This window comes from Heteronotia binoei, chromosome 3 (genome assembly GCF_032191835.1).
Source record: "Heteronotia binoei isolate CCM8104 ecotype False Entrance Well chromosome 3, APGP_CSIRO_Hbin_v1, whole genome shotgun sequence".
NCBI classification, from domain to species: Eukaryota; Metazoa; Chordata; class Lepidosauria; order Squamata; family Gekkonidae; genus Heteronotia; species Heteronotia binoei.
In genome coordinates, this window is record NC_083225.1 from 134,628,587 (window position 1) to 134,641,378 (window position 12,792).

The 12,792-nt window shown below is 41.2% G+C and overlaps 1 protein-coding gene across 6 annotated transcripts in view; it reads right to left on the reverse strand.

Moving 5' to 3' along the window:
- The window catches only part of EPHA6 (EPH receptor A6), a 778,455-nt gene that overhangs the window by 198,751 nt on the left and 566,912 nt on the right, over positions 1-12,792 (reverse strand). For all 6 annotated transcript variants that reach the window (XM_060234507.1, XM_060234505.1, XM_060234502.1 and 3 more), the window contains one exon: positions 217-325. In XM_060234507.1, coding sequence (XP_060090490.1) covers positions 217-325 — 109 coding nt within the window. The remainder of the gene's footprint in view (positions 1-216; positions 326-12,792) is intronic.

The following is a 12,792-nucleotide window of genomic DNA, read 5'->3' on the forward strand; positions in this document are numbered from 1 at the left end:
AGAGAGAAAAGTAAAGAATGAGGTGGGAGAAGAGAAGGCAGGCCAGTGTAGGAGCATTGGGAGTTCCCTCCTCCATCAGTCTTGCCAGTCCTCCACTTGTATCTCTTTTAAAACCATGATGGATTGTAAAATTCCTTGAGCTTAGAAAAAGCAGGGTAGAAAAAAAACCAAATAAATATGGATTATTGTGTATAGCACAATATAATTGTTAATTACCTTCCAGTGATGAGGAAGAACAGAGTGAGAATGACTAGGAGAGTGAATCCACCCACAGCAGCAGTAGCAATGACCAGAATCTGCCCCTGTTCTGCAGCTATATCTGAGGCTGAAACGAAAACATACAGAGGTAAATCTGAGCAACCATTTCATGCAGCAACCAAATACAAAGGATTGCCAGTACTGGATTGGGAAATCCCCCAGGAGATTTGGGGGTGAATACTGGGAAAGGTGGGGCTTTGGGAAGTAGGGTTGCCAATCCCCAGTTGAGGGCAGGGGATCCCCCAGTTTGGAGGCCCTCCCCCCACTTCAGGGTTATAAGAAAGCGGGGGGGGGGAGGGAAATGTCTGCTGGGCCTTCCATTATACCCCGTGGAGATCAATTCCCAGAGGGTATAATGGAAAATTGATCGTGGGTATCGGGGCTCCAGAGGGGCTGATTTTTGAGGTAGAGGCACCAAAATTTCAGCATAGCATCCAGTGCCTCACTTCAAAACACTCCCCAAGTTTCAAAAAGATTGGATCAGGGGTCCAATTCTATGAGCCCCTCCCAAACAGTGCCCCATCCTCCATTATTTCCTATGGAAGGAAGGCATGTAAAAGGAGTATGGTCCCTTTAAATGTGATTGCTAGAATTCCTTTTGGAGTTCAATCATGCTTATCACAACCTTGTTCCTGGCTCCACCTCCAAAGTCCCCAGATATTTCTTGAGTTAGATTAGGCAACCCTATTGGGAAAGGAGACACTCTAATGAGTCCAAAGCAGCCATTTGCACCAGGGGATTGACATCTGGCATCTGGAAGTCAGTTGGAATTCTAGGAGATCTCCAGGCCTCACTTGGAGGTAGACAGCCCTAAAAATGCATCAGTTATTAGTAATGTAATTATTAGTAGTGTAATTTTCTATGAGTTGATTGGCATTTATGCTTCTGGAGAGACATAATGGTGATATCAAGGGAAAAGGAACACATCTGGGATTTGTTTTATGGTTTGCACCTGAAATAAATGTAGAAATAATTAACTGCATTCTTTAAAAAACTTTGGTAGTATTGTAGTGCAATTTTTATTCTTATATCTTATGAAACTGGTTGCACTGAGAGCAAGAGATTCAATGTATTTCCTGGTTGAGAAGAGATTTGTATCTGGAATGTTTCCAAAAGTTCACTAAGCTTTTGGGAGGAGGGTCTGTAGAGTCAATCCCTTAGAAATTCTCCATTCCCCATCCCACTTTAGCAAATTTCCCAATATGTACTATGCATTACACATGCACAATTTATAGGGAGAAAGCTGACCATGATCCTGAATATGGCATCCTAAGTGACGTATGATGTCTTTCTCTATCCAGTAAAGCCAAATACGTGTGAAAAGTGGGTGCCCTGGATATGACTGAGGGATTGCTAATTTGCACAAGTTAGTGTTTGTTGTAAAATTCCATGAGCTTAGGAAAAGCAGTGTGGTCTAGTGTTTAGAGTGTTGGACTAAGATCTAGAAGAAAAAGAGGAGGATGAGGAGGAGAAAATTGGATTTATACCCTGCCCTTCACTACCCCAAAGAGTCTCAGAGTGCCTTACAATCTCCTTTCCCTTCCCTTCCCCACAATAGACACCTTATGAGGTAGGTGGAGCTGAGAGAGCTCTGTCAGAAACTGCTCTTGAGAGGAACAGCTCTGTGAGAACTTGTGATTGACTCAAGGTTCCACCAGCAGGTGCATGTAGAGGAGTGGAGAAATCAAACCTGGTTCTCCCAGATAAGAGTCCGCACACCTTGGAGACCCAGGTTAGAAGAAGAAGAAGAAGATAGAAGATATTGGATTTATATCCCGCCCTCCACTCCGAAGAGTCTCAGAGCGGCTCACAATCTCCTTTACCTTCCTCCCCCACAACAGACCCCCTGTGAGGTGGGTGGGGCTGAGAGGGCTCTCTCAGCAGCTGCTCTTTCAAGGACAACTCCTGTGATAGCTATGGCTAACCCAAGGCAATTCCAGCAAGTGCAAGTGGAGGAGTGGGGAATCAAACCCGGTTCTCCCAGATAAGAGTCCGCACACTTAACCACTACACCAAACTGCTTGTCGGGGGCCAAGCAAGTAGCCTTGCAGAACAGAATGGGATAGTTCAAAAGCAAACCAGAAGCCAGGTCAGAGTCAGAAGATATATAGAAAGAGGCAGAATCCTCATTTGCATTGTTTCAGATTTTTATATAAAATGGATGTACAGTGTTCCACAGAGTTCCGTTCATATGCTCCCCACATTGCAGATTTGCTTGTGCACTGAAGAATACTGTAAAAAGAAAACCTTGATGCATTTGTACAGACACTCAGGGCTTTTTTTGAGCAGGAACGCACAGGAATGCAGTTCCGGCTGGCTTGGTGTCAGGGGTGTGGCCTAATATGTAAATGAGTTCCTGCTGGACTTCTATAAAATGCCCAGTGTGAAGTAATGGTGATGTATGGGGTGGGGCCTAATATGCAAATGAGTTCCTACTGGACTTTTTTGAAAAAACTTTCAGTCATACATTCAATTTGTGTCCACAGTAGAGCCCCAGTCATGGTACGGACAAAAGATTGAGGTACAACCAGTGCTCCTACTCTTTAACGCAGGAACCCCCCACTCAGCAGCAATCTGGAGCCACTCAGGGTCTTGCACTGCTCATTTTAAGATTACAGCAGTTATCTGCTCAGGATGTGAACTCAGTAAGGGGAAAAATTAGAGGGAACATTGGATGCAACACACAGGTTTTGATTAAAGCATGGCCACAGTTTTAATTCGCAGCAGTTTAAGAACATAAGAGCAGCCATGTTGGATCAGGCCAATGGCCCATCCAATAGCCACTGATGGACCTCTGCTCCATATTTTTATCCAATCCCTCTTGAAGCTGGCTATGCTTGTAGCTGCCACCACCTCCTGTGGCAGTGAATTCCGCATGTTAATCACCCTTTGGGTGAAGAAGTACTTCCTTTCATCCGTTTTAACCTGACTGCTCAGCAATTTCATTGAATGCCCACGAGTTCTTGTATTGTGAGAAAGGGAGAAAAGTACTTCTCTCTACTTTCTCCATCCCATGCATAATCTTGTAAACCTCTATCATGTCACCCCGCAGTCGACATTTCTCCAAGCTAAAGAGCCCCAAGCGGTTTAACCTTTCTTCATAGGGAAAGTGTTCCTAACCTTTAATCATTCTAGTTGCCCTTTTCTGGACTTTTTCCAATGCTATAATATTCTTTTTGAGGTGCGGTGACCAGAATTGTACACAGTATTCCAAATGAGACCGCACCATTGATTTATACAGGGGCATTATGATACTTGTTGATTTGTTTTCAATTCCCTTCCTAATAATTCCCAGCATGGCGTTGGCCTTTTTTATTGCAATTGCACACTGTCATGACATTTTCAGTGAGTTATCTACCACGACCCCAAGATCTCTCTTGATCAGTCTCTGCCAGTTCACACCCCATCAACTTGTATTTGTAGCTGGGATTCTTGGCCCCAATGTGCATCACTTTGCACTTGGCCACATTGAACCTCATCTGTCATGTTGACGCCCACTCACCCAGCCTCAACAGATCCCTTTGGAGTGCCTCACAATCCTTTCTGGTTCTCACCACCCTGAACAATTTAGTGTCATTTGCAAACTTAGCCACTTCACTGCTTACTCCCAACTCCAAATCATTTATGAACAAGTTAAAGAGCATGGGACCCAGTACGGAGCCCTGCGGCACCCCACTGCTTACTGTCCTCCACTGCGAAGACTGCCCATCAATGGTTCAGATAGTCAATGGTTCAGATAGTTTCCATCAACATTTTTAGACATCAGGTAGTATAGAGACCTTAGATGACATCAGCTTGCCCTGGCCCACTTGTCAGGGAACCTGGATAATAACACTGATTTTACAAGGGTGCACATATGTGCACACTCCCTGGGTGTACAGCATATGGATCCTTTGAAGCTAATAGGACTTATGGCCCTCAACCCTGGGCCCTTGTGGGGACATACCTTTATGGGGCAACTGAGGAACCCACTCATTTTCATCCCATGACTGTAATCCTGTGCCCTAATCCAGCCACTGCATCTAGTTTACCATCTAGCTTTCCTCACATCACCACTATTGAGCACAGCTGTTTATCCCTAGGTATAAAGTCCGGCACTTTGTATACAATTTGGAACACTTTAGAAACAAGACCAGGTAATTTGGAACTCCAGAATCCAGAGAGAAATTCTACAAAGAATATTTTGGAAACATCCCCATTTACAGCCACAGCTAATGGGTATGTCCAGTCTAATGGGTCAGCAACGATGTGGGCCTGCCCTATCAGTGCTACAAAATTTTTTCTTCATAATCTATCCTCATTTTAGTAACATCAGTAGTGTGATTATATTTCATTTCATGTTGAATCTCAAAGTGATATTCTATAAACTCTTTGTACATCTCCAGCAGTGAAAAAAAGAAGACATGATAACTGGTTATGTAGCCAGACTACATGCAACAAGGGAACATAAGTCTTTTGCCTTTTCATAAGCTTTGGATGTCTCTTGGTTTTACTGAACAGCACATAAAAGCAACTTGAATTTAATTTTAACGGTGCAAATATTTTTCTTCTGTAACAGGTTGAACATTCAACTGTCTGTGAGCTGGTCCCCTATTGCCAGCTCAATTTTGCCTGTTAGCTGCATGCTTTAGTTATTGCAATTTGACATCTATCAGCCAGCAGACCCTCCAGCAGAGTGAAAGATAGGAAAGTGACAAAAAGACAGCTGGACAGATAAAAGGGAGCAGCTGTAAGACAGATAGCTAGAAACTGCAGGGACTGGAGCTCTAATGGACAGGAATTAACTGTCAATGGTTCAGATAGATGCAAAGGGCATTCCAAACACAGCCAACAAAAATAGCGTTATTAAAAGCATGTGCTAAAGATCTGATGAAACATCCTTTAATTCTCTGGTAATATTTTAGGTGTGCTGTCCCAATGAATAATGGGCAACCCCTAATATAATGTGAAAAATACATGACAAACTCATGAAAGATAGCATGCTGAACTATATGGACTGAATAATGAATGCACCAAAGCAATTAACTATATTTCAAATGTTTCATACAAATACCTTTCATATCCTCCATGATGTCAGGGCACATTGGAGTTTTTGGGGGAGCAGGAGGGGTAGAGGAAGCCACTGTCTCAGCACAGAACAATGATGGTAACATGATCTTGTTAAATGAAGAATATCATCCTAGGTATTGTAGGAAAACCGACTGGTATCTCATGGACCTCAGGAGAATATAGTAAATTCTTTAGCTAGGTTAGGCTATATTAACTATTTCCAGTTGAGACTAGAGACCAGTTTATTTAGCTGGGGACCATAAAGCCAAAAAAATAAATAAAATAAAATTCAAATCTAGTGTCAGACTTTGAGAATTCCACAGACTCTTCTCTGAGTCTGTTTAATCTTGTACATGAAACTGCATTGGAGCAGGACTTTTAACATGCGACAATAGGTTACCTTCTTCAAAAGAATAATTGTAGCTAGATACCATGTATCTTTATAAGTCACAGATTCTATATCAGAAAGGCTGTTTCTTCCCACAGCCTTGTGTTCCAGTATCTCTCTCTACATATTAACCACCAGAATAACAATAGCTTCTAATAGACTGAGCCTACTGTGTATGTGTGCATGCAGAGTCCTCTTCAGAAAACAGAAATCCCACACTGACCAGCTGTAGGTTCAGGTAGAAGAAAGTACAGGGGATTAAATCCAGGTGTGGAAAGAGGCAGGACTTAGATTCAGTGGGAGGTCACAGGAGCACAGCTCCTGAACCTTTCTGAGAGTTCCACCTCTTCCTTCTGAGAGTTCCACTTCCTTGTCCATTGAATAGTATGTGCAGCTGCATAACAATCCCTGGATGAGCTCCACCACCTGTTTTTCTACAAAATGACCCCTGGAAAGAGGCATTGTTCAGACATGCTTTTAGTTCCTTTTCCTGCTAGCAGTATATTGCAGAAGTCATTTTCTAACTATATGTGGACAGTAGCTGAACTGATTAAGCAAACAAATGTTGATTAAACAAACAAACAAAAATTGTGTTTCTGCTGCTTGGAATATGCTCTTATACAGCAAAGGAGATAAATACCCATACCACCAAATGCATATAAATTGCACATTATGTATTCATCAACAGTTCTCTTCTTGCTAGGGTTGCTATGTCCAATTCAAGAAAAATCTGGGGACTTTGAGGGTGGAGCCAGGAGACATTGGGGGTGGAGCCATAAGCAAAGTTGTGACAAGCACAATTGAAATCCAAAGGGAGTTCTGGCCATCACTTTTAAAGGAACTGCACACCTTTTAAAAGCCTTCCCTACATTAGAAATAATGAAGGATGGGGTACCTTCTTTTGGGGTTCATAGAATTGAATACCCTTTTTCAATCTCTCTGAAACATGGAGAGTGTTTTAAGGAGAGTCATCAGATGCTATGCTGAAAATTTGGTATCTCTACCTCAAAAAACAGTCCCTCCAGAGCCCCAGATACCCCCAGATCAATTCTCCATTATACTCTATGGGAATCAATCTCCATAGGGAATAATGAAGTGCCCAGCAGACACTACCCTTCTTCCCTCCCTGTTTCTGATGACTCTGAGGCGGGGGAGGGCCTGCTCCCACCTGGGGATTGTGAAAACCAACAAAGAGCTACGCGGATAATGGAGCAGGAAAAAGAGGGTCCAAAAACCTCAGCGAAAACCAGCTTCCAAAGGCAATAATCCACACAAAAAATATGAAAAGTATCAAAACAATTTGTTGCAATCTAAACCTGTACATACATACATGTAGCAGGTTAGGAAATTGACCATACTGGATAGCAATGATTGTAAGCATATTGGATACAAGTGATTGTTAGCATCAGCATGTACACTGTATGAAACTTTGTGTAAACTCGTAGAAGCCTTAGTGAAATGTGGGATCAAGTGCTGCTGCGTTGCATTTCTTTTATTGTGCCTTGCTGTACGGAAGAAATATTCCTCTGTGACCAAACTTTTTATTTTGCAATATATTGAGATAAATTCATCTCTACAAATTCAAATATATTTCTCCAATACATTACATATTTTCCTCCCCCCCCCCACTCTTATTCATGACCTCCGCCGGTACTTAAAACAAATTAAAAGCATATTAAAGGTAAATTCACACTTGTAAAATCTTTAAAAAGAAAAAAAAATTGTCATTCACTAACCTATTCTCTAATAATCACTTAGCACTTATTAAACACAACGCTCATAGTTATTAATTCAGTTCCAGAGTTCCCCCTATCTTAGTCTTATCTTAACTCTCATATATATATGTTTACCAAATAACCATGTTCTACTAATGCTTTTATCACAATATCACAATTCCTCTTTATCATTAAAAGTTCAATTAATGTTATCAAACACTACTAAATATCTTTTCACCATTATAAAATTTTTATACAAAAAGTAATTTTTCAATAACCTTTTCTCTATAATTCGCTTGGTATTCATTACGCACAAAACTCATAGTTATAAAATCAACTCCGGAATTCCAGCTATCTTATTCTTATCTTAACTCATATATGTATAATTACCATGTAACTATATCTTACTAACTAAATAATCACAATTCCTCTTTATCATTTAAAGTTCAGTTAATGTTGTCATAAAAGACTAAATGACTCTTCACCCTCCGTTATATTTCCAGGTAACTTTGGGATTTACTCCAGTCTTCTTTAAACTTCTCCAAATTATGTCATTTAAGATTCTAGTAAGTTTGTCCATTTCACTCCAGTTGAGAACCGTTAAGGCCCAGTCCCATTTTTCAGGTATTCTATCTTGCTTCCACATTTGCGCATACAGTGTTCTCGCAGCTGAAAGCAAATACCACAACAATGTTCTGTCTTGCTTCGGAAAGCTTTCCATTTGTAATCCCACCAGAAAGACATCTGGTGCTCTCCTAATGTTATAACCCAAGATTTTCAAGATCTCCTGTTGAATCATTATCCAAAATTGTTTCACAACATCCCTGGGTAGTTTACGCTTTCTGGCAAGCTCTGAATTGACTCTGTATGCATCATCACATAAACGCTCCATCTCCTCCGGATCTTCTTCCAAAAATTCAGCTGTAATTGTGACAATATGAGTCTTCACATCCTCTTGTTCATTCTCAGGCACTCCCCTTAGCTGAATCATATTCTCCATCAACTTACAGTCTTGTAGTATTGCTTTTTCTTGCATTTTCTTAATGGTGGCATCTTGAGCTCTAATTTTCACTTCTGTGTCAACAGTCTTTTTAGCTATTGCTTGAGACTCTTTCCTTAGGTCATCAATTTCCTTCTTAAATTCTTTCTTTACCTCTTCAGCACTGGAGTTTATTTCCTTAGTTAATTTCTTCTCACTTCCAGTTATTAAATCACTCATTGCCTTCAATATTCTTCCTTCCATAGCGTACAATTGATCATAAACTTGTTTAGACATTTTACCCTCTCTCACTAAGGCAGCTCTTAACCTTGTAATTCTTGATTCCAACTTTTACTCAGACATTACTGATTGTCCATTACAAATAATGGGTTTTTAATTGGTATCTTCACTCCCCAATCTGATAGTTGCATTTAACAGAACAGAGCATGCCCTTTTCAACAAGCCTAAAAACGCCGTCCTCGAAGCTTCCTAGCTCAAGATATTAATTTTTAAAGTTCCAAGCCTCTCTTTTTAAAAAGTTTTCCTTTTACCCTCTAGGGCTTATTTTCCAATTTAAAGCACATAGTCCATGTTATTTAGCCCTCAGGGGATTGTTTATATAAATTTTGAATCCTTTTATAGTCCACTTTCAAGTTATTTAGTGAAAATATTTTGGCCTTTCTATAATTAGCCTCCAATGTTTCTCTATGGTTAGTGACTCTTGCAAGTATCCGGATACTTGGATGCTCCTCTTCACTCCACACTTACTTCCTGACTCTCTAGCATTGAAGTCTCATAATGATTGCAGAAAACGTCACTTCCTGTTTTGAGGAGAGAGACTGCAGCTTTGTTATGACTGGGGTTTTTTTTCCGAAGCCACAGGAATTCATAACAGCAAGTATTTTTCTGCACTTTTCTGCTTTCTTTTGAGTCCAAAAAAACCACTTCTACCCCCTTCTCCTTGATTTTCCACTTTGAAAAATAGTTCTGGGTCCCAGATCTTCCCTTTTAACAAGCTTAAATTGAACCCGGAGTAGCAGATAAGGATCGTTACCTTATTAACGACGTCTATTCTCTCATTATCCCGTCCACTTAATCTTGTCACGGCTGGGGCTGGGTCAGGCAAAGTCCAGAGGCAGTCCGAGGTCTGTAGCCAGTAAGCAGGAGGGTCCGAGGCGCCAAATCCGAATCACTGTAGAAGTATCGCAGGTCTGAGGTCCAGAAGCCGAGGTCAGGGAGTCCAGAAGTCCAAAGCCAAAGTCAGGGAGTCAGGAACCAAAGTCAAGCCGGAGTGGATGCTAGAATGTCAGGGAGATGACTAGTTGCTTCCACAAAGCTTCCTCCCAAAGCCCACAGCTATATAGCCCTCTGCTGGCTGTTGCCCGTTTGGGCTAATTGCTGGCTCAGGGAGGCAGCCAGGATCCTGTTACCACTCAAGCATCCTTGCTCTTAGAAGGGCCAGAATCCTCTCAGAACTCAGGGCTCAGAGAGCGTCTTGCTTGTGAGCGTGCCGCCCTCCTCCGATCCCTGAGGTCCTGCCGGAGGCGGTCACGCACACGAGCCACCCGAGAGGGCGAGGCAGGGGGGCTGGGATCTTCTCCAGCAGGAGGCAGGGGCACTGGTGCAGGTGGCAGGGGCACAGTTTCCTCATCAGACTCAACTTCCTCTGAAGGGTCCCCAGCACCCATGACAAATCTCAGATGTTGTTATAGTCCATAGGAAGTTGAAGCCTTAGTGAGTTTATGTCAATTTAATGACTCCAAGGATTCTTTGTAGGCGATAGAATGCAATTCTTCATCGGGAGAATCTTCAAAGCTGAAAAAAAACCCCTCCTGGGATCTTTCGTCAGCCAAAGTGAATTCCCCTCGAAATAAACATGCATGCCGTAGACAATTTCCTTTACTGGAAAAAGTAGACAGTAGGCTTTATAAAGTCTTTTCTGTCCAAAAACAAAGCTCCTAGTCTGCTCCACACAGGGAAACAGGTCAGCTCACCAAGCTTCAACCCCGGAAGTCCGGAAGAAATATTCCTGAAAGCTTTGTTCTCCGTGGACAACTTTACCTTGGGAACTAGTGCCTGCACATCTTCTTTAAAAAGTTTGGATATTGATTTGTTTCAAAGTGACTTTGGGTGTGGGTTTGTAGTCTCCTCTTGCATCACTACTCAGGTTTATATTGCAACAAATTGTTTTGATACCTTTCATATTCTTTGTGTGGATTATTGCCTTTGGAGACTGATTTTCGTGGAGGTTTGTTGGACCCTCTTTTTCCTGCCCCACCTGGGATTGGCATCTGTACTCACGAGTTGCTGAACTTCCAACTTCTTCAAAATAACATGGAGCAACCAAAGGTTCAAGTTTACCTTTCCTATGCAAGCAACCTCTGAAAAGATTGTGCAAGATTGTGCTGACTGGGAGCTGGAAGGAGCCTGGGAAAGTGGGAGAACCCCTGCTGGGACTTAGGGATTTGCAAGCCTACTTCTTGCAGATCTTAATGTACTCTGCTCAGTCCCTCCCTTTTTGATAATAAAGAAGACATTTTGTATTTGACAGCTAACAACTAATGCTTCTTTTTCCAATCAGCATTATATGATTAAGATTATCAAAGACTGTTTATTTACACTATCAAACAGCTAGTAACTGAAGATTTACTTTGGGGGACTTACTTCCCAACAGATGCATAGGACCGGGCAGTTAATCAAAGTTGTGATTGAAAAAAAAAGATTATAATAATTGTGGCAAGATTGAAAGAGCAGGATTATCCTGTATTATTGTCCAATATTAAGCTCCCCTGTGTCACACAAGAACATTTCAGTCCCTAACTCTTTCCAGTTTACCCTTCCTTCTTTCAGCCCAAGTAATGTTCCATTTATACCCATTAACTAATATGTCACTCACATGTGAACTGTTGTGCTATAAAATGCTAAAGCTATCACTACCTCACTTATATAACAAAATAAATTTTGTCGTTTGGTTTCTCAGAAAAATATTACTGCCATTGTTCTGCCTTTTGTGATGTGAAAGAAGCTGGGATGTCTGTAGTGGTTTGTGAATCTTCACTGTCCCTTTCTAAGAACCAATATGTGTTATTTTAAAGGCTATGTTAATACAAGGAAAAAGGCCAAGAACTGATGTGAAAAGATGGGAGAACAAGAAAGATGAAAAGAAGTACAGTGAGAAAGTATGGAAAACGTACCTAGTAAAAGAAAAAAAAAATCTGGAGTCTGTTGGGTTCAATGAATTACACATGCAAGAAAATGAAACAACCAGTGGCTTACATAATATACAGCAAACAAGGGCAGGTCATTCTGTCTTCCCTTTTGTCTTCAGTGGAATTGCAGGTTAAATTCCAACAATTAGTTGGTTTAGCTCAGAAGAAGCAGTCCATGAATAAAGAGGAATCAATTAATCTAGCTGCTTGGTGGGTTTGAGAAGTTGGACTTGACTCACAAGTTGAACTTGTCTACAACAAAGTTGGACTTGTCTACAATAAAGAGCTATATATCTGAATTTACAGAAATAATCTGTTGCTAGTCTCCTCCACAGTATTACACCAATGACAACTGTTGTTCTATTTGAGAGGGTTCTGAGTTAAATTCTATTTTATATCAATTGTCCTGCAAGTTCTGTTTCTGATTTAGCTCATAAAACACACAGTCAGAGATTATACTAGCACAGGTGAAAGAAGTATTGTTAGTAGCAAGGGTATGAGTGTAGGGATCCTGTTATTCTTCATTTAGAAGAGGATTCATCTTGAAATGCTTTTCTTCCTGAATTTGCATAGGAACTGCTTTACAGAAACATCAATATGTTTGCAATATCAATGGCCATTATTCCTTTCTGTCATCTCAGACATTGTCATACCTAGCAACCAACACTGCTGCCAATGAAAGGGGACAAAGTCTGTGGTGCTTAACAGATTTAGATGATATATATTTTACAGAGGTGAGTAACAAACAAGCACAGCTACTATCAGGAAGTACAACTGAATGGGAGTGGAAAAACTGATGAAGCAGAAGGCACAACCCTAAGGACAAGGCATAGGTACATTTCAGTACAATTTATTGGGCTCTTGAGGTCCATGGGTTGTAGAAGCCCAGGCTGCAAGCCCTTTAGCATGTTATAATTTGTTTCACAGGATTCATGAGATGGGTTTGTGAGTGCATTTGAGGCCATATTACAAGTTTGCACTAGGAGCAAAGAAAGGTTGCCTGGGCTTGGAACAAGGATCCCAAAGAATGGACAACAAAAGGAACAAGGCAAATAATATGGTCCAAAGTTGGCTGTGACAGGAACATAGGGCTTCCATCTTTACGGCTGCATTTCCATATAAGTGCCCATTTGGCTAGCATCTTGCAATGCAGGTCTACGACTTTGTTTGGAAGTGCCTTCTAGCCAGTTGTAC